The 25360-nt window shown below is 38.5% G+C and overlaps 2 protein-coding genes and 1 non-coding gene across 4 annotated transcripts in view; 1 reads left to right on the forward strand and 2 right to left on the reverse strand.

Annotated features, from left to right (window-relative positions):
- Positions 1 to 249: 249 nt before the first annotated feature.
- LOC103660135 (IKBKB interacting protein) lies at positions 250 to 21643 on the reverse strand. Of its 2 annotated transcripts, none has more exons than XM_040637356.1 (3): positions 21125 to 21634; positions 14047 to 14164; positions 250 to 1515 (listed from the first exon to the last, which is right to left on the reverse strand). In XM_040637356.1, the coding sequence occupies exons 1-3, from the start codon at positions 21298 to 21300 to the stop codon at positions 760 to 762; spliced, it is 1050 nt and encodes a 349-aa protein (XP_040493290.1). In that variant the 5' UTR covers positions 21301 to 21634; the 3' UTR covers positions 250 to 759. The 2 variants fall into 2 exon arrangements, with proteins under 2 accessions (XP_040493290.1, XP_040493289.1); XM_040637355.1 differs by lacking the exon at positions 250 to 1515 and adding an exon at positions 7421 to 9965 and having other exon boundaries at positions 21125 to 21643.
- A 92-nt stretch (positions 21644 to 21735) lies between these two features.
- APAF1 (apoptotic peptidase activating factor 1) overlaps positions 21736 to 25360 on the forward strand; it is a 79822-nt gene continuing 76197 nt past the window's right edge. The window contains 4 exon segments of the mRNA XM_040637354.1: positions 21736 to 21915; positions 24426 to 24565; positions 24852 to 25030; positions 25226 to 25360. The exon segment at positions 25226 to 25360 is cut by the window's right edge and continues 3 nt beyond it. Coding sequence (XP_040493288.1) covers positions 24893 to 25030; positions 25226 to 25360 — 273 coding nt within the window. The 5' untranslated portion in view covers positions 21736 to 21915; positions 24426 to 24565; positions 24852 to 24892.
- TRNAK-CUU lies at positions 24435 to 24507 on the reverse strand. Its single transcript has one exon. It is a non-coding gene; the product is annotated as a tRNA-Lys (tRNA).

Here is a 25360-nt window from a genome sequence, read left to right on the forward strand (position 1 = left end):
CATCTAGATTTCCTAGTGGTAGACTGGCGGATCCTGCTTTTCCCCACTTGTGTGTGTGTGTGTGTGTGTGAGAGAGAGAGAGAGAGAGAGAGTGTATTGGGAATGCATAGGATTCTTGCTATATAAAATTACAAGTATACGTTTCAGCATATTTTTTTTGAAAAATCAACTGCTCAACCCTTTAAAATATTGTTTTTACTGTTCAGAATAGAATCTATTAACCTTAAAATAAAACAGCCGGTTATTTTACCAGCAAAATGGGTTTATTCAGGAATAACAGAGAATTGCAATTCAGGACATGCAAGCTATGGCAAAACCATAGGCAAGCCCAGAAAACAAAGGAGAGGAATGCTTTTTCATAGAGGAAAGAGGGCAGTTGGGAGGGGCTGTTCTAAACAAAAAGTCCATTGGCGTGAACTGGGAGTTTGCAGTGTGGTGGCTTCTCGTTGACTGAATTGCAACAGTGTCTCGCTGGCTAGGCTGCTGTGTCTAGGAGAAAATCTTCCTCCTGCTGGGGTAGTAAAGCATGGGCTTCTTCCTGTTTGGCCAGGGGCTGCAAGGAGTTAGGTATGGCATGAGAACTCCCCCTTCTGGCCTTGCAACTCCATTTAAATGAGGGTTCCTTTGTTCAGTCTCAAATCAAACACAAAATGATATTTGCTCCAAAATTTCATTATTTCTGAGTTGTCAGTCTTTTTATAACATGACAGAGGTCATGTTACTAAAAAGTTATTTCAGTCTCATCTAAATAATTTCAAACTAATTCATATCTGAAATGTGTGTTATTTCATCTTTCATATCCTTAATCTCAGCTCGGACTATTGTTAAATTAGATATTTTTTCATTTAAGAAAGCAATTTCTTTCTCTCTTTGGAGTAAGTCAGTAACCAATCTCCCAATGCGTAGTGTTAAATCGTTTACCAATGGTTCCAAACGGGAAAAGTCCTTCTTTAGATTATACACCTTTGGTTTTAGATCATTTGCAAAAGTCACTGTCTTCATAACTTTAGCTCTGTCACTTTCTAAGCTTAAAAACCTATCTGTGTGCTTGTTGAAATCATTCTTTAGCTCTGAAAGTATCTTCTTAACAGAATTAATTCTTTGTGAATTTTCAGATGCTGTCTTTCGGATCATTGCTGTTCGGTCAATGCTACTTGAGAGAAGATCACCTATGTTTTTTACTGTATCTTTTTCTACTTTTTCTAGTTTATTTTCTAATTCTTGCGCAGAATCTGTCAATGATGTTACATCAGTTACTAAACCTGAAATACGTCGTATATCTGTTTTTACAGTTGTAATCTTGAGGCCAACATCTTTTGCCATAGAAGTTGTACTTTGGTCTACTTTTGTCACATCTTGAGAAAGAGATGTCAAATTGTTGTTCAATATATTCTGGTTTTCAATTATCCTGTTGGACCAAGTTTTCACCTCATAAATTTCCTCCTGTAGACGCTTTAGATGAGCAATTATTTGAAAAGACTTCCACTGTTCCATGATAGCTTCAGACTTCTGACACTGTAAGAAAATATAATACCATAATTAAATTGGTTAAAAGCTTAATATATAAAATTCAAGTTGAATTTTGAACTATAACTTTACCATTCTTCTGGAAAGCATGGTAAAAGATGTATCAAGTGTATTACTAATGATTAAGAAGGAAAACATGAAGGAAATTTCATAAAATATCACTGGAAAGAGCATTTTTCAGCTATTTTTATACTATCAGTCCTCTGTACGGTGGCAAAATGAGCTAAATGAGAGACAGTGAGGTATTTTTTCTTGCTGGAGAAGAGAGGAGGAAGCTTCCTCTAGATGAGCTTTGGTAGATTTGTGGGGGTCAAACAAGGCAACATAATTTTTGAAACACAAGTTTGTTTGTAGCTATTTCTAGTGCTAGAATGAAGGGACCAACGTTCAAGACTCCATGTGTATATGCTTTATTGTCCTGTTACTTTTAAAGATTTTATCTTTAAGTAATCTCCACGCCCAACGTGGGATTTGAATTTATAACCCAGAGATCAAGAGTTGCATGCTCTACTGACTGAGCCAGCCAGGTCCTATTACTTTTATAAATAATTTTCTGGGGTATTTATCCTGAGACCCTGAATAATTCAATTAACTAATTCTAAAGTTCCTACTATGTTAGACATACCAAGTGTGAGAGATATAAAGATGAGTACAGCTTGGGTTGTGACCTCAACTCAGTTTAGTAGTTTAGTAGAGAAGATAAATATGTAAAAAACAAAACAACCAATAAACAAAAAAACTATTTCCAAAATTCTAAAATCCTATGATTCCAAACACAAGTGGTTCTCAGCTTTTGTATATTTCCATGCCATCCTCCTTCCTTACCATCCACCTGTAAATTGTCATTTTGGTTTAACCTGGATATGTTAGTTGATGAACATTTTTGTTTCCTCATCCCATCTAACACCTAGTTGATGAACATTTTGGGCCACACAACTGCCTGGGAGTATTTCAAGCTATTTTCATTGTTTGTGGTAATGTTTGTGTGCACATGTGAGTGTGTGTGTGTGTGTGTGTGTGTGTGTGTGTGTGTGTGTTTAAATAGCAGTGTCGGAGAAGTTGAATATTTTGTTGTTTTTGAATATTTGAAATTTTTTGCAAGTCTTTATTTAAAATATTCTAGTTAGTTAACCCTTCACAATGTGGCCATTTTTCTCCTTCTAGATGTGCAGTTTGTTCTCTCAGTGTTCAGAATGATTTGATATTTATCTGGCTGTGTTCCAGGGATGAGGTAAGCATAGGGTCTCCCTACTACTCTACCATCTTAATTCCTCCTCCTGAGTATTTGAAATTTTATTGCATTGTCGAGTGTTAATAATATTAAGAGGGAAAAGAAAAAAAGAAAGTGTGGATTTAGTGATAATAGTTTATATATGAGATATAATCTCATAATACAAAACTGAAAATTGTAACAGGAATTGTCAGGTAAAACTAGTAAACTTCAAAAAGAAGATAAACTGAAGACTGTGGATTGTATGCTCAGCTATGGAGGAAAAAAAATTAAAGGACATATGTAAAATATATTGTCAAAGCCTATGTCCGAAGACAGATAGACATTGTGATTACACTGAAAGAGGGAGTCCCCTTTATAATGTGTAAGTCGATCATATGACTTTCACACATTTAACTTTCAACTTGTTTTCTAGGAGAACATTGTTTTACTATTTATTTATTTAAAATATTTTATTTATTTATTTTAGAGGCAGGGAGGAGGGCAGAGGGAGAGGAAAGAGTCTTAAGCGGACTCCACTGAGTGCGGAGCTGGAAGTGGGGCTTGACCCCAGCTCCCTGAGATCACCACCTGAGCCGAAACCAAGAGTCGGTGCTTAACCAACTGTGTCACCCAGGCACCCTGGAAAGCATTGTTTTAAAGTGGAGATTGTCTATAACTGTGTACTAATAATCAAAACTAGTTGGATACTCCGTGTACATGGATATATCAAGAGGATATAATACTAAGTGAAATAAGTCAGAGAAAGACAAATACCATATGATTTCACTCATATGTGGAATTTAAGAAGCAAGACAAAGTGGAAAAAAAGAGACAAACAAAGAAGCAAACTCTTAAATATAGAGAACAAACTGGTGGTTGCCAGAGGGGAGGTCGGGGGGGCGATGGGTGAAAGGTGAAGGGGATTAAGAGTACACTTATCATGAAGAGCACTGAGTAACGTATAGAATTGTTGAATCACTGTATTGTACACCTGAAACTAATTTAACACTGTGTGTTAATTATACTTGAATTAAAAAAAATAAAATTTTGTTTTTAAAAAGCCCTAAGCATTAATTGGATCCAACAGTGTTTACTGGGCATGTATGTGCTAGTATGATCAAGAACAATTTCTGCTTTTAAGGTGTTTGTAGTTTAGTTTGGGAAAGAAAATGTCAATGAATAGATGATTTGAAATAAGAAAACAAAGTGGCGCCTGGGTGGCTCAGTCAGTTGAGCGACTGACTCTTGATTTTGGCTCAGGTCATGATCTTCAGGTTCAGGACTGAGCCCAGAGTTGGGCTCTGCGCTCAGCAGGGAGTCAGCTTGAGGATTCTCTTTCTCCTTTTCTCTTTGCCTCTCCCCCACTCATGGGAGCACATGCTCTCTCTCTCTCTCTTTCTCTCTCTCTCTCTCTGAAAAGCAGTTTTACAAAATAAGATCTACAGTTTCATCTCAAGACATCAAATTTTATTTCTAAAATAATTGTGTATATCAGTTTTTTTTATGAATTACCATTATAAAATTGCATTTGCCTGGTTTACTCAGCTAATCTTTTGAGATTACTTTGATAACATTAACATGGTTTTATATAATGCAAATAAAAATTTAGTATGTTCAGAAAATTATATTTATAGCAGCTTAAAAAAGGAGTAACAATATAGCTGCAAAAAATGACAAGCTGAAATGGAGCAGAACAGTTATCTCAAAGTAGTAATTCCCCTTCTTTGCCCCATTATATATGTTGGATTTCAAAATATATTTTAGGATTTTTCTTCTCAAGTTTATGCTACGTTAATTATTGGTGAGGGGAGGTGGCCCCAAATGTTTTTTGGTAGAGAAGTTAGACTGTTGAAATGTTATTATGAGTATGACATTAAAGAGTAACCATAGGGGTGCTTGGGTGGCTCAGTTGGTTAAGTTTCTTACTTCAGATCAGGTCAGGTCATGGGTCCTGGGATCAAGCCCCACAGCAGGTTCTCCTAGCGGGGAGTCTGCTTATCCCTCTTCCTCTGCCCCTCCCCCACTAGTGCACGTGCCCATGTGCGCTCTCTTGTTCTCAAATAAATATCTTTTTTTTAAAAAAAAGAGCAACCACAAATGGGAAGGAAATCAAGTAGTGATTGCAAAAGCATGTTTTATTTTTAAGGGAAAGGTTTTGCAAGTGTATTTGCTGAAACAGAGACTACAAAGGGTGAAGGAAGTAGATGGCTTATTTCATCCAATTCATTGCTAGGTTATTGTTTATTAATGTATCTACTCCGTAGAGTAAATGTAGCCTAACAGCATTACACAGTTAAGACTCCTAGAAAGAACGTACTTTATTCTTGGAAGGATCAGATCATTAAGAAACTGCTGGTAAGGCTCTCTGTTTCACTTGGTAGCTTATAAAAACAATTCATCATGAACTTCTACTGATCTTTACTAAAATATTTATGAATATAGTGTAGGAATATAGAAACATACTTGAAATTGTTTCACGGAATTATTATTTTTTAAAGATTTTTTTTATTTATTTGACAGAGAGAGCGCGCACAAGCAGGGGGAGTGGCAGACAGAGGGAGAGGGAGAAGCCAGCTCCCCGCTGAGCAGGGAGCCCAACTGGGGGCTCAATCCCAGCACCCTGGGATCACAACCTGAACGGAAGGCAGATACTTAACCAACTGAGCCATCCAGGCGCCCCTCACAGAATTATTTTTAAAAATTACTTAAGGCTTGCCTAGAATGGACAGAAGTGTTGGAGTCCACCAATAGCTCAAAAGATTTTTACCGAATTCCTGTCATATATACAAGGTACTAAGCTAGATGCTGTCCTATAATGTTAAATATTGTCTGGATCTACAAGTAGAGCAACATGGTTCAAGGGAATGATTTCTGGGTCCAATGAGCTTTCCAAAAACTTTGCTAAAGGATCTTTTAGCTGTAACTAAAGAACCCGGAAATTTTATTAATCTCTAAAATTAAAAACTACATAAAGCCAGAAGGGGGTCTTAGAGATTTTTTTGATATAATTTCCTCATTTTACAAATTAAAAAACTGAGCCCCAAAATAAAATGCCCAAGGACAGACAGCTAGTGGCAAAGCCTAGCTTAGAAAATTCTGGTCTAAGGCTCTTTCTCCACCACTGCTTTCCCACTGTTCCCTAAACATTTATTGGTTCCTTCTTATGCCCAAGGCCCAAATAATTTTAGGTCATTGTTACAACTTTTGGGTGACTTATAGTCTCGTTTAATGACAACAGGGTAGTGGACACATTTGGCCAAATTACAGTTTTTTTTTTTTTTTAATTCTCAAGATGGATTTCTGGTAATTTTCTCCCTCTGGTTGAATAATAGCAGATCGCATTGCACAGTGGGAGGTCAGTGGCTTCTGGAGTTGGACAGACTTAGCAGTGTGATTGCGAGTTTCCTAACCTTGCTAAGCCTCAGTTTCCTCATTTTTAAAATGGGTGGCATGGCTAGCAAAGTTGTAGTGTGAAGTAGGGATAATAAAGGTCATTGTAGGTACTCAGTGCACAGAGCTGTACTGTGATGATGATGAATGTAGACTTCCTAGCAATGTCTGACACATAATAGCCTCCAATGCTAGTTCTGTCCTCCCTTGCTGTGAAAGCTGGGATGGAGCATTTTGATTTGTATTAAATTAATAGTTCATAGCTGAACTGAAAAAAACAGAAGCTGGGTAAATTTGCAGAGCTTTTGCTAACTGTGCACATAAGTATATAGAGAAATGAATCTTTTTTCATGTGCTTGGTGAATTTGCAGCATCATTTAAAAAATTTTTAGTATCATTATTAATGACATATTAAGCTTTGATCAAGATTATAGATTCATAGAAAGGTCTGTAATCAGACTGAAATTAAAAATGTATCTTACTAGTTTTTACTAGTAAGTAGTAACTAGTATCTTATAGTTGAGAAAAAAAATAATAGTTTCTTACTAGTTTTCTGTGAAACCATAAGGCTAATAAATCAACATTTTTCATTATAAAATATAAAAGTACATTTAGTCAACAGCTTCTAATCATTAGGCAAAATTTAAGGAAATATTACTATAAATATACTTTTAAACTTTGCATCCAAAAGTTAAAAAAAATAGGTGTTTATTTTGTAAAAGTGATTTATTTATACTAAATTTAGAAAATGGACCCAGTAGTACTCTCTATCAGGAATTGATTGATATAGAATTTATTATCAACTACAAGATACAAAAATGTGTCTTAGAATATGGTAATCTTCCTTAAAGGAAAGACTAACAATGTAATTTAATATTTGATACACAGGGAAGTTTTTGAAATTTTAAGTATCTGTGTTATATAAATGAATGTAAGGAACAGAGGAAGAAAAATTAGGTATATCTAAATCTCTCTACTGACAATTTTTTATAGGAAAACCTCTGAGTAAAGGAAAATATACATATACGCATGTACATAATATGAATATACATACACACAATAGTTTTCTCATGAAATACTTGTAGAAGAGTAGTTTCTGTTTCCCTGGTAACTGTCACTCTAGAACACAGTGGTCACCTGGTTTCCATTTATTTTCTGTAGCAACTACTATGCTATATACAAGTTAATAATAATGTTGCATCAAACCTGGTGATAGGCTAAACAAACAAGCAAACTATGAGAGATCACATCTGCCATGACGGGATGGAGGTTGAAACAACAAAGTTCTAGTGAACTTTAGAATCTATTTTATTTGCATTAAAATAAAGGCAAACAAATACAATTTTGTCAGTGCACACAGACAAGAACTTAGACATTCAGACGTCAAGGAGTTTAATGTTAAGATTCCAGAAATTAGTAATATGCTCTTTAATAGTAGCATATTTTCAGGCTTATTTTTATGACCCATGGCTGTCTACCATAGGCCCTCCTAACCCCAAAGTAGAACTTGTTTGGGATTTTTCCAAAAATGTGCAAATTTACATAATAAAACTACCTGACCACAATTGACTGCTTTCAAGTTGTGTTTAATTCCACTGATATTACATTATAAAACTGGGACTACAGTTGGTTATTGGCAAGAAGACACAAGTAGGAACAATACTTCTATATGCAGTTGACTCAGTTTTCAACACCAAATTTGAACACTCTTGATACACCAGTTACCAATAAAAGTCTTATGTGCTTCCCCAACCCTGCACATTTCCAATGATCTTACTGGAAAAATCTGACTAGATCTCCCCTTAATCACATCCCAGTATGTCACATCTTATTCCTTGTGACTCCATTATATGATTTAGAGTAAAATAAAATCATCATGTAAAACAAATTTGGTTGGGGAATTAGTTTGGGAACTCTTTAAAACAATGGAGTACATTTAATTACCATAGTTATCATAATTTCTCAATATGCTGCTTTTTCCTCTTTAAAACAGGCCACAGGTATATTGGCATTTTTTTTTTGTAGGTAGAATAATTTATCTAGGGATCATGTATCTAGCAAACTCAAGAGTCTGTAACACAGTTAGAACCTTAAAAAAAAAAAATCCCAGGTAAACAAAGATATTCCAAAAGTCCATACTTCATACACACTTAATTCATGGGTAAAACTTTCAATAAGAACATATTTACTCCTTTTTTTTTCATTAAAAATTTTTTTAAAGTAATCTCTATGCTCAACATGGAGCTCAAATTCATGACTTCAAGATCAAGAGTCAGGCACACCTGTATTTACTCTTATTTAAAAATTCTTATAAATATCTCTAATACACTTTAGAACCTTAATAAAAAGTAAAAATGTTTCCCAGGCTCCACAGTTTTCAAAAAGTACATATTGATTCACAGCAAATCACTTCATGTTTTCCTTTGGTCATGTTATCTTTTGTTTTAGACAAAATGTCTATGAACTTCGTGGTCTGGATCTTAGCCTGCAGTAAATTACAAAGGAAATGCAGAACTGGTTAGGCAGGCACATTTCCTACCAACCAACCTGACAGTAACAGCGGGCCAATGGGTCACATCTTTAGGTGACAGAAAAGGTATAAGAAATAGACATAAGGTTTGAGAAAATAGCAAACTAGGGTCATTTAGTGAGAAAGGAACCACTCCTCAATAGCTTCTAGAGGTGTTAATATATTTGGGTCCAATATAATAGGTGAAACTCATAATAATGTCCATTACTTATTAGAAAAACATTTAAAATATTAAGTATATTGCTTTAAAAAGGTGGGGATATATTTTGGAAATTCTATTTAAAATGCAAAAAATGAGATAAATTTTATTGCTTAAATAGATAAGCTTTCATTATCTGGATAATCCATGTGTGTGGATGTGTCACTTATTTGCCAGTAATGTAGGATAAAAGGCATATCAAAATAACAGAAAAGTATGGAACTAATAACTTTATGTATAATATGGTCATCAGAATAAATGTGGTGCATTTAAAAGTCACTATCAATTCCTTTATTTTCTAAATTATATTCTTCTAAAGTTCCCTTTTCTCTTGTACTTGAATATACCATAAAATCATGAACTTTTCCTTTCAGAACATCCAGTTCATTTTGCATCTTTAATATGCTATTGTCATACTGAATTCCTTCAAGGGTTTTTTGCATCTCCATGATTTCAGATACTGCTTTTAGCATATCATCTTCCATATTAAACATCTGAGTAGTTAAGTCTTCCATTTTTTTTTCTGTCCCTATCAGATCCTGAGAGACTCTGAGAACAGAGCGAATAGCACTCTCAATTGTTGGCAAATGTGTCTTGCATTCTTCAACTTTGGGTTCATAGTTGGAAAGTTTATTAGTCAGGTCTTCATCTCTGGCAAAGAGAGCATGCTGTTCCTCTTCTAGCTTTTCAACTGCTTTTGTATCAGAGCCAAGCTGCTCCTCTACTCGTAGAAGATCCTCTTCTTCTTGTCTTTTTACTGTTCTAATATTTCTTAGTGTGCTATCTTCCAAATCTTTTAGCCTTTCAGTGAGCAATTTTATTTCTTGTTCAGCTGAATTAATTTGGACAGTAACTTGAGAATGTATTTGTTTTGATTCTGATTTGAAAATGTCTGTATTAACATTCATTTCTTCTAGGCTTCTTTTCCAGAAATCTGAAACATTCTGGAATTTCTCATTAAGGCTTTGCATCTTTTGGGTGAGCAACTCTTCACTATTTTGGATGTCATGCATAATACTTTGGAGGCTGGATACTTCTTGCTCAAACTGGGTCACCAAAGACATGGATGATGTAGCTTCCTGCAGGATAGTTTCAGTAGACTCAAGCTGCATTTATAACACAAAACAATTCCCAAAGCTACTTAATAACTTTTTTTTTTTTTTTTTTTTAAGAGAGAGAGAGAGCATGAGCGAGTGAGGGGAGAGGGGCAAAGGCAGAGGGAGAGAGAGAATCTTACGTAGGCTTCATGCCCAGTGTGGAGCCTGACATGGAGCTTGATCTCATGACCCTGAAATCATGACCCGAGCCAAAATCAGGAGTTGGACACTTAACCAACTGAGCCACCTAGGTGCCCCTTAATAACTTTTATATTAGGGAAATACACTTTAACAATGACATGTCCAGTTCAAATTCTGAAGATGTCTAAAATATCCATGTATATCAGAGCCATAATGACAAAAACTTTCATTACTTCAGTAGTTGTTCTAACAGATTTTAAAACAAATGTAATAGATTAGCACTATGGTAGAAAAACACACACCTGAATTTATAAACCTAAATATCTGTACATTTTCATGGAGGGACATTCAAGAGAGAAATAATGTTAAAGAAGTCTGAAGTATATCATATTTCCTTCTTTTCTTACTCCAATGGAAAGCAACTTAGTTGTCATTCTTACAGTTATTTGGCTTTTTTGATTCTGGAAGAGTTTCTTCCTCAAAATCTCTTGACTGACCTCTTACAGAGAAGGTACCAGAATCAGATCTTACAGATATAACAAAAGGCAAAATGAATAAAAGTGCGGTTTACGGAGGCAACTCACATCAAATAGTAACATGTGCTAAGTATCTGTAAATTGTGGTAAGCTCCTGGCATTTCCTCATATGTGTCCAGAATATAGGAGGCTGTGGACCTCTTTTAGCTTATACTCATGTAGATCCTCAGAGACTACAGGAAGGCCTAGAATGATTGTTAACTTACTAAGTGTTTACGGCATTGTGTTGAAGGCATAATACTGTACAAGATATGGTTCTGTCCTTAAGAAGCTTAGTGTAATTGGGGAGAAAGCCAAGTCTACATGTGTTATGAGGGGGAAAGAGCTATGGAAGCACTTACATGGGGCACCCAAACCAGACTTCAAGGATCAAGGAAAATATTCTAGAAGTATTATCTGATATCTGCTTCTAGTTACTTCTTTTCTAAATCATCCTACACACTACAGACAGATGAAGCTTTTAAAAACCGCTATGCACATCATGGTATGACATTAAAAAACCCACGATGTTTCCTAATACTTCTAGGATAAAGTCCCAAATTTATCTCTATGCTATTCTCCCCTCCTTGTTGCTTAGCTCAGTGTGTCCTTCCTTCAAGGCTCAGAACAGATCTCAGCTCCTTAGCGCAGCATTCTTCCATAGCCCAAACTCCTGGAGCACCTACTGTGTTGTGTATTTGACACCTGTTTGGCACTCGGCACACAAAATTAGAGAATTTTTGAGTGTTCACTCTGTGCCAGACCTTGTGCTAGACACTAGATATCAAAATATAGACATAATATAGTTCCTGACTTCATAATTTGACAGAGGAGACAGCATTTTGGATCTTTTACATCACATATTCTGGAGTCCCACTAAGATTCATTGATTATCCTCTGTTCCATTATTAGGCACTAAGGATATAAAGACAGAGTGTTTGCTTTAAAGAGCAGAAAAGGAGGCAAATTAATAACAACACAAACTCACAAACTTACTATTTCTGTCACGATAGAATTAGCATGGGGAGAATGAATGCTCTGAGTCTTGAGCGGAATGAGGAAAGGCTTAGAAGTGACTGAAATCTGACACTTGAACAGAGTGATGTTACTAGTCAGGTGAAGATACGAGAGCTTCTAAATTCCTTAGGGGAAGGAATGTCTTGTGCCTTTTTGTACCTCCCCTGTCTTAGGGTATAAAACACATGTTTGTTGACATTTAGGAAGAAGAATGGCCATAAATCTGGGCCCACCCCAATCAAGACCTGAAGCAATCCCAGGTGATAGAAACAATGTGTAACAGTACTGACTAATATAAAAAGACCACTCTGAAACCTTATTTAAAGGTTATTTTAGGGGTGCCTGGTCGATAGAGCATGCAACTCTTGATCTTTGGGGCTGTAAGTCTGAGCCCCACATTGGGTGTAGCGATTACTTAAAAATAAAATCTTTAAAAAATAAATGTACACATGTAGCTATTAGACAAGATCCTTAAAAAATCAATTCTGAGAAATATTTGTACATCAGCAATATTCTTAAGTTTAGCTGTCTTATTATCAGCCTTTTGAGGTAAGTTTATCTTCATCTATGGTAATTTCCTGTTTAGGCTGTTCACCAAGCATCACTATAATCCGGAGGCAGTAGACCCCAGCAGACCCCAAATACATGATCAACTTTTCAGAACAGTAAAGGTCTCAAGATTGAATTTGAAAATATATAGTGACTAGTATGCTACAATAATTTGCATTTATGGGCTGTCAATATATCCTAATAGTTTTTTCATTTATTTTTAAAAGAGTTTAATACCTTAAATTTATTACTGTTTAAAGTTTTCAAAAAGTTTGCATATATATTGTATCACATCTGATCCTTATAAAAATATTGTTATTCTCACTTAATAAATGATGAAATAGAGGCTAAGAGAAATTAAAGTGATTTTTTCCAAGGTTACACAGCTGTGATGAGAGCCCACATCTGGTTGTTTTCCCCTCCTACTGATTATCCTGGCCTTTAGGACAAGCTTTGCAAAAGGGCAGCTATTGTCGAATTACTCCTAGGGAAGACTGGGAGAGAAAGAGCTTTGCAAAGACTGAGTATTTCTTGGATAATGATGATATTTTAAAAATCTGCCTCAAAAAGCATTTTAATTGCCACAAAATTTTTCATTTTGAAAGGACATCTTTCTTCAAAATTTGTTTCCAATAGCTTTTAAATACATGGAGTTCTATCTCCTGGGATTTATTTTTCTGTAACTCTGTTCCCTCTGATTAGAGGAGCCCCTAACAAATAAAATCAGATTCCAACTTGAGCCCTACGTCAAAATACCCACTCCTGTACCATTATGTAGCTTCTTTTTTTTTTTAAAGATTTTATTTATTTATTTGACAGAGATAGAGACAGCCAGCGAGAGAGGGAACACAAGCAGGGGAGTGGGAGAGGAAGAAGCAGGCTCATAGCTGAAGAGCCTGATGTGGGGCTCGATCCCATAACACCGGGATCACGCCCTGAGCCGAAGGCAGGCGCTTAACCGCTGTGCCACCCAGGCGCCCCCATTATGTAGCTTCTTCCCAAAGCCCCTGGGCTCACCCTCTGTGGAGTCCCCTGGCATACGTGAGGGATGCATAATTTTCATCTATGGCTTTTCTCTTCTGGGGGATTGATTATATACTAATTCTATGCATGAGGCCACAGGAACTCAGACCCTCTGTTTCATTTTTCTCTTTTTGTAAATCCTTGCTCACCGTGGTGCCAAGCAGAGTCCTTGTCTACCTTATGACACGAGTAAAGGTTTAGTGAACGAATAAATGAACAAAGAAGGTATGTTTCCCAATCATAGCTTGGTTCCTGGTAGCCAGACAAGTCCTGCATGATGCCTCATTGATTGCAGCTGACCTCTGCTGAGAAGCATGGTAGTTAAAAATTTATGTCTCACATTTCTAAGAATTCCAGTAATAATGCATCTGTGTTTGCAGCTTGAAGAAACACAACATACACATGGATTTTAATTTTCAGTTGACTACCAAACCAATATTTATTTTTAGTCATTTTGATATGCAGATGTATACAAATTTACCAACTAGAAAGTAAAGAAAGAAAAAACCTGATGGACCTTTGCCCAGCAAGTGCTGTTGCTATTCTAATTTTATACCTGAAGACCAATCACATTTTCAGTGCTCTAGACACTTGATATTTAAAAAGGAAATTGGGGTCACATCAATATAAACAGTAACATTTATATTTAAAAAAAAAAACCCATCTTTTCAAAATAATCTGAGTCTAAATTGGACTGAAGGGAGAAATGTACGAAAACCAGTGAGAGTTAAAGCAGTAATGGTCTAAAAGGCAGGAAAAAGGAAGTATGAACTGGGGTAGAAGAGTGGTAGTAGGGAAGAAAAATGGGAAAATCTACCCAAGTAAGCCAGTTAATAATTAATTACCTTTTCTGAAATTAAACTGATTTTACTTTGAAGTCCTTGGAACTTGTTGGTTTCTATTTTCAGTAACTCGTATTGGCTTTCCACCTTTGCAAACTTTTCTGACTGCTGAAATACAAACCTGGAAAAGAAAAAAAAATCACTACCTCCTAATTCACATCCATTTAAGTTTGAATTTTAAAGGAACATTTTATACTTCTGGTAAGGACAACATAAATTCTGGTATGAGTAGTGACAGCTTTTAGTAGTTTATTTTGACAAATTAATAGAAAGCGAAACTCTATACTGTTCAAGTCCCAGTCCAGTGAGTGAGATGGTGTGATAGTTGAATGCAAAGAAATATTTTGGAGGAAGAAATGACGAATTATCTGGAATAAGATATGAGATCTCTATTATTTTTCTAAAGGCCATATTTGGGCAATATCTAGAAAATAGGTGTTTTCATACCGAAATGTAGAAGAGTTACCTATATAAAAAAAGTATTTTTAAATTAAAATGTAGGCAAGAAATAAAGCAGTGGAACGGAACAGAGAGATGACTAGAAGCTGAAAAATAACAAGTCAAAACTACAAAAACAGGAGTCATTGTCAAAGTGGCAATAGAACATATATGCAATGCAGGGTTTATAATCTCTACAATTGGTTATACTCAATATACAAGTCATGTAGGTGTACTTAATTTTTTTCATATAATGGACTTTAGATGCCATTCTAAAATTGGAGTGTATTCTTCATCTGGTAAGTAGTAAAGGTTGCGGAAACCTAAGTTATCCCAATCTTAGAAACAATAAATAGACTTTTGTTTGTATAGGACTTGAGATAAGCAAATGCAAAAGAAATGCTTTGGATCTAATACCATTTTGGCTCATCTACTTTTGACTCAATTCTTTGGGCTCAGAAAAAGCAGCAGTTGAAATTCTTTGTGTATTTATTGAGTCATCAAAAAGTGGTGGGGCAGAACCCTATGAAGAGAGTGCTTAAATCAAACTACATAGACCAGTGGTTCAAAAGCTTTGCTCCATATTGAAGTCACTTGTCTGCTTTTAAAAAGTCTAATGCCTGGGTCCCACCCACGGAAATTCTGACTTATGTGGTTTAAGATGTGATTTGGATATTGGAAATCTTAAAAGCTCCCCAGATTATCTGAGTACTCAGTCAAGCTGAGAAGCACTAGTTGATAGTGTTTTATGAAACTGACTTCCACTGAAAGACATACATTTAAAGATCGCAAAACTCAAAGGACAGATGAAAGACTTCTAAGCTTTGTGTATTATTGCAAAGGTGTGATGCTTCAAATTCATAGATGTTATTAGGCTAACTTGCTATAAAACTATCCAAAACTGAAATGGACTTTTTGTTTTTTTGAACAATGTTACAATATCAGATAAAATAAGTTTTTTAAAAAAAGATTTTATTTTAGAGAGAGTGAGTGAGCCTGAGTAGGGGGTAGGATCAGAGGGAGAGGGAGAAGCAGACTCCCAGCTGAGTGCAGAGCCCAATGGGGGGTCGATCCCATGACCCTGAGACCACGACCTGAGCTGAAATCAAGAGTCAGATGCCTAACTGACTGCCGACCAGGCACCCCATAAAATAAGTTTCTTTCGATGATGGCTAGTGTCTGTCCTATGAGATAACAATGAATTAAGTAAGCCCAGGTTACATAACTAGCATAGATTGACTTTTCTCCTATGTGCTAAAATGACTTTTAAATAACATTTCTGGTTATTAGAAAATGCCATTACTCTAATTTTCAAAGATGAATGTGTAGACTTAATTCTTTTTTATATTGGCTGTTTCATTCTTGGATTTTAAGAGATTATTTTCAGAGTATAGGCTTATCTGAGATCATCAGACAGAGACCAAGGATGGAGAATACCCTGAAGAAATAAGTCTAATTTCAGAGATTAGTTTTTTCACTCATTACTCCAGTGTTACCTCAGGGATTTATCCTGTAGATTAGACTGTTTATTCAGAATAAAACTGTTATTGTAAGAGACTTTTTGTGAAGGTTGATACAATACTATAACACATTATAGCACTTTCCATTTTATTAAATATTTTAATGTCTATTTCTGGACTTCTTCTCAAAATTCAAATATTAAGCAAAACTTTGAAGAAAATTATGTCATGCTAGTGCAAATATCATCTCTGATGATAATGTGTAGGTTTTTTTTCATGGTTAGCTTCTCAACAAAATAAAAAAAAAGATTCACCATTATTACATATGAATAATAATGCATATAAGAAAAAACAAGCATAGAGGTGCCTGGGTGGCGTGGCTTGGTTAAGCGTCTGCCCTCAGCTCAGGTCATGATCCCAGGATCCTGAGATCGAGCCTGTTGTCCTCGGGAGTCTGCTTCTCCCCTTCCCTCTCCCCCTCTCTCTGCCTGCCACTCTGCCTGCTTGTGTTTGCTCTCTCTGTCAAATAAATAAATAAAATCTTAAAAAAAAAAAAAAAAAAGAAAAAACAAGCATAAAGTTGACTCTGGTAGTAATGAAAAAAATGAAAAGTGGTTTGTATGTGCTGAGTTAAAATACATTCATTTTATTTTTCACTTGGATGTGCCAGGCACTATTCTAAAATTATTTATAAATATTAACTCATTTAACATTAAGGAAGAGGATGATTTTCTAGAAGTCAATGTTGACAGAAGGTAGCTTCAGTCCTGAAAATCTAAATTTTTGAAACTGGCATCCAGGTTAGTGTCCAAAGCGCTTTGTTTCCTTTTATGAATCAGAGGTGTGTGTGTGTGTGTGTGTGTGTGTGTATCTATATATAGATATATATATACATTTTTTTTAAGTAGGTTCTACACCCAGCATGGAGCCCAACGTGGGGCTTAAATACGCAACTCTGAGACTGAGACCTAAGCTGAGACCAAAAGTCAGATGTGGGATGCCTGGGTGGCTCAGTCAGTTAAGTATCTGCCTTCGGTTCAGGTCATGATCCTCGAGTCCTGGGATCGAGTCCTGCATCAGGCTCCTTGCTCAGTGGGGACCCTGCTTCTCCATCTGCCTGCTGTTCCCCCTGCTTGTGCTCACTCTTTCTCTGAAAAAAAAAAAAAAAAAAAAAAAAAAAGGTCAGATGCTTAACCAATCAGAGGCATATTCTAACAGAAGTTCAAGGCCGCCTTATTCCCTGTCTTCCTCAGTTTAGATGAGACAGTTAGGGTCTGCTAAGGGCTCTAGCTTCTAGTTAGAAAAGGACTATAAATAGTTCTGGACGAGGGATTTTTTTTTTTTTTCCCTAGGGTTTTGGCCTCCTCTTAGGTTAGTATCAAAGGGAGGGCATATCATACTGGGTAAGAGTATGGAACTGAGCAATTTTAGCTCTGCCATTTATGAGCTGTATAGTCGTCTTGGCAAGGTATTTATTTTTGCTATAGTTTCCTCATCTGTAAAGTGAGAATAATACTTCATAGGGTTGTTGTAGATTAAATAGGTTCAAATTCGTGCAGTTAGGGTACCACACATCAGTTACTCTTTTTAAGTCTGTTGGCCATTTCTTTCAGATTGCTTTGTGCAGCTGCTTTTCCAACCCTCTGACAAACTTATAGTGGTACAAAGGATCAGGTTTTCCTCCTGCTTACACCGGATGGAAGCCCCAGGCCTGTCCACCTTTGAAATCAGTGTTGGGTTTATAGTAAATCAAGGATGGAATGGATGGATTAGACCACTTACAGGAAGAGAACTCTCTTACCCTGTTTTTGGGCCTCTTCTCATTATCACATGAGAAAAGGATATGGGGAAAAGGGTCCCAGGTTAATTGGCTAGTTTAGTGTGGGCCTTACAGAAGGAATCTTCGACTCCTTCAGAATTCATTGCAGTCTACAGACACCTCATACTGATTCAGGGCCTGTAGGATGAAACAGTGTTCATTTCCTTAGGGAACTACATAGCTCCTTTAGTAATCTTAGATGGTGGCAGACAGCTGATTGAGGACTTACAGGATTTCTCTGATTGTTTCAACTTAATAATGAAAAGGAGGCAAACAAAGGAAGCTATCACTATGGATCTTCTGCAAGAGAAGGCTTTCAGGGCCACTAAGGTCAGTACCCATTCAGCCCTATGTTTCATACTATAGCTTCATTTTCAGGCACAATACAGAATGTTCAGGAAAATAGCGACCATATTCCATTTAAAATCAGTGCATGTAGGGGCACCTGGGTAGCTCAGTTGATTAAGCGTCTGCCTTCAGCTCAGCTCATGATCCCTGGGGTCCTGCATCGGTCTCCCTGCTCAGCAGGGAATCTGCTTCTCCCTCTCCCTCTCCCTCTGTGTGCTCTCTCTCCCTCATTCTCAAATAAATAGATCTTAAAAAAAAATCAGGGCATTTAAAGCATAATCCTGTCTTTCAGATAAAACTTCACGTACAAAAAAACAGGAGAAAAAAAGATGAAAAATGAGGTTAGTGAAGATTTTCAATGTAACTCGTGTCTTTACTATCAGGACTAACAGTAAATTCCTGCACTAAAGTGTCTACTTTTCAGGTTTTCCTTTATTGATTTCTTTTTTTTTTAGACAGACAGAGAGGGGGGGAAGAGGGGCAGAAGGAGAGGGAGACAGAATCTTAAGCAGACTCCATGCCCAGTGCAGAGCCCAACTTGGGGCTTGATCCCACAACCCTGAGATCATGATATGAGCTGAAATCAAGAGTTGGATGCTTAACTGACTGAACCACGCAGGTGCCCCTATAGATTTGTATTAGTGCTTTTCTTGAAGAGTAACTAAATTATTGAAAAGTTGAACATTCTGTGATGTAATTTATCTCATGAATATGACTCTTTGGGTAATAGAGAATTAGTAAATTTAATAACCCAAACCGGTTGTATTAGGTTCCAGAGAGAAGCAACATATACAGATAATCCCCAACTTATAATAGTTTGACTTGAGTTTTTTGACTTTATGATGGTGTGTAAGTGATATGCATTCAGTAGAAACTGTACTTTGAATTTTGACCGCTTCCCAGAGTAGCAGTGAGATCCTGATCCTCTCCCGGGTCGGATCCTCTCCCCTGATGCTGGGCAGTGGCTGCAGCAGTAGCTCCCTGTGAGCCACGTGACCATAGTCGCTTCAAACCAATCTGTACCCATACAGGCATTGTTTTTTCACTTTCAGTATTCAGTAAATTACGTAAGATATTCAATACTTTATTATAAAATAGGCTTGTTAGATGATTTTGCTCGAGTGTCTGCTAATGTTAAGTGTTCTGAACACACTTAAGATAGGTTAGGCTAAGCTATGATGTTTGGTAGATGAGGTAGGTGTTAAATGCATTTTTGACTTATGATATTTTCAGCTTACAATGGTAACCCCATCCTAAGTCAAGGAAGATCTGTATCTTTTAGGCTACTAGCTTTGTTACTGAATAACTTTCTCAGTATAAAAGGGTTTTTGTTTTTTTTTTTTAAGATTTTATTTATTTGACAGAGAGAGAGACCTCCAGTGAGAGAGGGAACAAGCAAGGGGAGTGGGAGAGGAAGAAGCAGGCTCCCAGCGGAGCACAGAGTGCGATGTGGGCTCAGTGGATCCCAGGACCCTGGGATCACCTTGGATCACGCCCTGAGCCTGAGCCAAAGGCAGACGCTTAACGACTGAGCCGACCAGGCGCCCCTAAAAGGGTTTTTATTTACCTAAGGAAGGTCGTGCATTTTAAGACATAAAAGCAACTTACAAGAGTAAATTTATTAAAAAGGGTAAATTTATTCTTTTAAGATCAAAATAAAAATATTACATAAAATGCCATATTACTAAGATGAACTTTTTTTTTTGACGAGAACATTTACTTATTTATTTTAAAGATTTTATTTATTTATTTGACAGAGAGAGAGCACAAGCAGGGGGAGCAGCAAGATGAGGGAGAAGCAGCAGCAAGCTCACCGCTGAGCAGGGAGCCTGACATGGGGCTCCATCCCCTGGGATCATGACCTGAGCAAAGGCAAGGCCTAACCAACTGAGCCACCCAGGTGCCCCCTGAAAAGAACATTTAATAACATTCACTTTATTGTAACAAATATTTTATTAATTTTGACTCAGGATGAGTCACCAGTATAGTATAATTCAAAATTTACTACAATCAGAAATAGTTTAGACTAAAGGAGGCCCAGGGTCCCTCCTAGAATTCTATTACTCTTGAAGATGAATAACTATCTTCCAAATACTTTAAAAATCAGTGAAAAGTGGAAGGAAATTCTAACTTAAAGCATCAGTCTTGTTATTTTTTATTTATTTGAGAGAGAGCCCCCGAGCGAGAGCCATGCGGCAAAGGCATAGGGAGAGAGACAAGCAGGCTCCCTGCTCAGCAGGGAGCCCACACAGGCCTCCATCCCAGGACCCCAGGATCATGACCTGAGAGAAGGAAGACGCTTGACTGAGCCACCAGGCACCCCTTAAGGTTATTTCTAATACTCATTTTTTCTACAACAATGTGTCACTATTTACTTGGTTTAAAGACTACAGATGTTCAGTTTTAGGTGAACACAAATGCTACACTTTTGTCATTTTACAGTACTAAAATTCAATCTGTAATTTAGGAATACACTTTAAATTCATAACACATTAACAATGATGGAAATATGAGAAATCCTCCAAACTCTGATATTGTCATTAACGTTTGTTGCCCTGAGATCATACTGAATTCTTTAAAGACTGCAAACCTTGCCAATAGGGATTTATGGGCTGAGGGTGCGGCAGCTGTGTCCAAGGCAAATGTGCAGCGGACAGGAAATGGTGGCTTACAAAAACGGAAAAGCTTCCGACGTGTAGTAGGCGCTTAATAAAGTTTGGCTAAATCCGCATCTCATAAGAAATGGCTGACTCGTTCCCAGACCTTAGGTTCAACTTCAGTTGAGTGATCAAGCACACTACTAGGCCAAAGGAAAAGTGAGTTGTAAGAAACGAGCGAAGAGAGAGAAAGAAAAAAAAGTAGGGCTGTCCCTTTTTTGGGGTCGGAGCAGAGGAACAGAAGCCGCAGGTCTGGGGATGGAAGGTTAGCGGGATGCTGAGCCGGGCGAGGCCCCGAGAAGAGCGGGGCGACCGCGAGAGGCCAGACACAGGGCCCGGGCGGCCTCGCGTCCACTTACCAGGCCAGGCCCAGGCACGTCCCCAGCGACAGCAGGCTCACGCCGGTCCGGGGGTCCGCCCAGCCCCCACCTCCACCGCCCCGGGCCTCGGGGCTCTTCCCGCCCTCGCTCCGCTTCCCCGGCTCCGAGGGGGCTCCCTTGGGTCCCGACTTCTTCCGGCTCTTCACCTCCGACATTTCTGAGGACGCGACAAGCCCCGGGCGGCTTCTTCACCTCGGGGGTCGGGACGTGGCCGCCTTAGCCTCCGCGGGGACGCCTCGGCGGTGACCGCGCCCCCTCCTGGACTTGGCACCGCCCACAAACTTGCCCCCTCTTCTCCCGGCTGTTCTCACTGCTTCACAGCGTCCCCCAGCCACCCGCCCTGTCTACTTCCTCCAGCAGAAGCACCTGGCGAGCCTCCTTCTCCTTTCCATTTATGCCGCAAACCTGAGGAAATCGTGGCTTCCCCGCGCGCACGGATCGCCGGACAGCGAAGGAGCGGGGAAGGGTAGCGCGCGCCACGTGGAGCGCGCCGCCGCCTCTGTCCTCTGTCCCCGGAAAGAGGCGCCCCCCCGTGGCCTAGCCACGCCCCCGCCATGGGGTGGGGCGGAGGGTGCTTTCTTAGGCGCGCGCGGCTGCGGCCGCTCCTCGGTGGCTCGGGGTGTGTATATTTGCGTGCGCGGGCGCGCGCTGTCCGGGCTGGGCGGGTCCAGCAGATTTTGACTGCTCCGCGGTTCTGAGGCGGGGAGGAGGAGGCTTCAAGTGGACGCTGGTTCTTTTATTCCTGGGCCGAAGGGGCGACGGAGCCGAAGGTGAGGAGTCTGGGCCGTCAGCAACCCTCGAGGACTTGAAGTCGAGGCGGCGTCCAGAGTGGCGCCGGACTCCGGCCGGGGAGCAGCTGCTGCTGGAAGGAAAGAGCGACAGCTCGAGTGGCCCTCCTCCCTTTGTGTCTGGGGTGGGGTCCACGAGAGGGCGGGCCTCAGACCGGGCCTCACCTCGGCGGCCCGGCAATGTGTGGTCGGCCCGCGGGGGTGACGTCTGTCTCTCCGCGGGTCAGAGTTCTCCGGGGGTCTTGAGGCGCCTGGGACTGCGGAGGCTCCGGAGCTGCACCTGTGAGGCCCGGACTTGTCCCGGGGCCGTGCGCCCTTCCCTACATTCCCTTTAGGAAGCCCCCATTGCTTCCCTCCCCAGCCCCACTCCCACTCCCACCCCCACCCGGACTTTGCGGTCTGTCCCTGCAGGGCTGCCTTTCCCAATAAGACCTTCGTGCAGAGGTTTGGGTAAGTTTGCGCCTCGCTTTTCTGCCCGAGCTGGGTTCTCTGGAGGTTCAGTAGCCGATTTCAGGGACTCAGAATTCTGGGACAAGGAATAATTGATAACCGTCCTGCTCCTGTACCAGGAAGAGAAATTACCGAAAGAGGAAGCAGCCAACTATTACGGTTTTCCTGGATGAAATTGCACTTTACGCTCTATTTCACATCTTTGAAGAGTCTGATTTTACATTTTGATGTGGTTACAAAAGGTGGGACGCTGAGAATTTGTTCATAATTTGTTCACGATTTGTGCAGGGTTTAAAAACGTATTTAAAATTTACATGTTTAGTTTGAGTAGGGCTGGGGAAAGTTGGAAATTAGTTTCAGGTTGTTAGAGGTGTCTGTTTCAGAGTAGCAATTCGATATAACCAAAAAGATTAACTAAAAATTAAGGAATGTTTTGTCTAAATTGAGATCATAAAACGTTAGTAACGTTTAAAAAATACCATAGCCTTGATTCTGATGATAACTTTTTCTTTTATCTTTCAGTTTCATGCTAGTACTGGGCATTTGGTGAACCTTGAAAGTGTAGGCAAGTGCTCTGTTTCTCTGTTTGCCAATATAGTCATTAATGAAACTTCATGATTATCTCTCCTCTCTTGTGCACTCTACATTATTTGTGCTTATCTGTATTTTTGCACTCAGGGCATCACATTCTAATTATCTCTTTAAATTTTTCTCTCCCATCAGATAATGAATTCCTTCAGGGATATGATTTAATTTTCTTTGTAGACTTCAGGGCCTGGCATATAGGAGGGGCTGAAATGTTTATTGAATAAATAAATTATTGAACACATTTAGACACTCACTGTACAACATTGGGTAGAGTTCTGTTAATGTTTTTAAAAACATGAATCAGATCTGGGTTTTATACCCATGGAAAAATTTGCATTGTGTTTGAAATAAAGCTAGTAGAAACTTAGAGTATTATGCTGTAAAGAATATTATTTTATTTTTTAAATTTATTTTTTAGAGAGCTTCAGGGGGGTGGGAAGGAGGGGCAGAGGGAGAGGGAGAAACTTTTTTTTAAGGATGTATTTATTTATTTATTTGAGACAGAGAGAGAGAGAGATCGTGTGGGGGGAGAAACAGGAGAGAGAAACTTAAGCAAGCTGACCCGGGGCTGGATCTCACAACCTTGCCATCAGGACCTGAGGCGGTTGCTTAACCGACTGCCTCACCCAGGTGCTCCTACGGAGAGAGAGAATCTTAAACAGGCTCCACGCTAAGCATGGAGCCTGATACAGGGCTCCATCCACCCAATGACCCCGAGATCACGACCTGAGCCAAAATCAAGAATCAGACGCTCAACCTGCTCAGAGCCCACAGGTGCCCCTCTTTGTGTCCTCTCAATCTGAATGACACCAGTGGGTATTTTCTGCTGCTTTGTCATACTTAACGTTAGTGGAGTAAGCATGTGAGAAATGTGTTTACAGATAAAGACCTAGAGCTAACACCTTGAGTGAGAACATTGCTCTGTTTAGTCTTATGTTGGGTAAAGACAATAAGAAGTTTCTAAACATTAGGATTTCAGTATGATTGCTATTTATAAAGATCTTAAAAAGTTTTTTAAGTTATAAAAATGATAATGTATATTGAAAAAATTAAGACTCTAGGAAAGTACAAAAAAGAAAAGGGGGAACCCCCAATTCTTGCTACTTAGAAGTAACCCCAAGTATATTAGGTTGAATAGACTTCCTAACATCTCCCTATGTATTTATATGATACCAACATATATTTTGTGCTGTATGTGGGATCATATTTCTAATTTTTTTAATTGGCAGTGTGTAGTGAACATCTTTCTATGTCAGTACATGGAGAAATGTCTTACTTTAAATGGCTGTATAATATTCTATTTTATATACATACTCTAATTTTTTTAAATCTATACTCAGGTGGGCATTTAGATTATTTTCATCTTTTTTTGAAAAATTTTTTTGTTCTGTTTTCATCTTTTTTTCCTCACCTAAACATTCTCTGTTAACTTTTTTTTGTTGTTGTTGTTAAAGCAGGCTCCATGCCCAGTGTGGGGTTTGAACTCACGACCCTGAGATCAAGAGTCACATGCTCTACCGACTGAGCCACCCAGGCACCCCTGTTAACTCTTTTTGTGGATATTTTTGCATACATATGTGAATGTCTCCTTGAGGTAAATTTCTAGAAGTGGGATTTCTGGGTTAGAGAGAATACTCGCTTTAAATGCTTTTCTGTCTTACCATATTGCCTTCCAGAAAAGTTGTATCCATTTTTGTATTCTTCTCATGTAGTGCATATGAATACTCATTTTCTCACACCTTTGAAAGCTTTGGCTTTTGTCCATTTTTAAAAATCTTTGCAAAAAAATCTTATTTTCTTTATTTCTTGATTACCAGTGAGGTTACACATCTTTTTATATCTTTATTACCCTGACAAATATTGTGATGTTTTGCCCCTAGCTCATGGTTGACAGTTCAGAGAGTGAAAAATTTGAGGGAGGATGGACGCAAAAGCTCGAAACTGTTTGCTTCAACATAGAGAAGCCCTGGAAAAAGACATCAAAACGTCCTACATCATGGATCGTATGATTAATGATGGAGTTTTAACAGTATCGGAGGAGGAAAAAGTAAAAAATGAGGTAAAGCCCTCGGAGGAAGTCTGTGCTATACATTTTTTTTTTTCTTTCCAATTTTTATTTAAAAATGTTTGATACAATTATTTGAGTTTAAAAAATTTTCTTAGATTTATTTCAGAACTTGCACTGGTCTCCACTAACTTATGTTGCAAACATATTCTTTGTAGTATACTAAACTACTTATTTTTTTTTTTTTAGCCCACTCAACAGCAGCGAGCAGCTCTGTTAATTAAAATGATACTTAAAAAAGATAATTATTCCTACATATCGTTCTACAATGCTCTCATACATGAAGGGTATAAAGATCTTGCTGCCCTTCTCCATAGTGGCATT

The sequence above is a fragment of the Ursus maritimus genome, unplaced genomic scaffold (genome assembly GCF_017311325.1).
Source record: "Ursus maritimus isolate PB19 unplaced genomic scaffold, ASM1731132v1 scaffold_21, whole genome shotgun sequence".
In the NCBI taxonomy this organism is placed as follows: Eukaryota; Metazoa; Chordata; class Mammalia; order Carnivora; family Ursidae; genus Ursus; species Ursus maritimus.

What these genes read in the sequence shown, in the direction of transcription:
- LOC103660135 (XM_040637355.1), bottom strand. Translation starts at nt 21,300, where the DNA reads ATGTCGGAGGTGAAGAGCCGGAAGAAGTCGGGACCCAAGGGAGCCCCC. An exon ending in ACGTGCCTGGGCCTGGCCTG is followed by an intron (nt 14,165 to 21,124) that starts GTAAGTGGACGC and finishes TTTCTTTTCCAG; the next exon opens with GTTTGTATTTCAGCAGTCAG. An exon ending in TCAGTTTAATTTCAGAAAAG is followed by an intron (nt 9,966 to 14,046) that starts GTAATTAATTAT and finishes TTATAAATGCAG; the next exon opens with CTTGAGTCTACTGAAACTAT.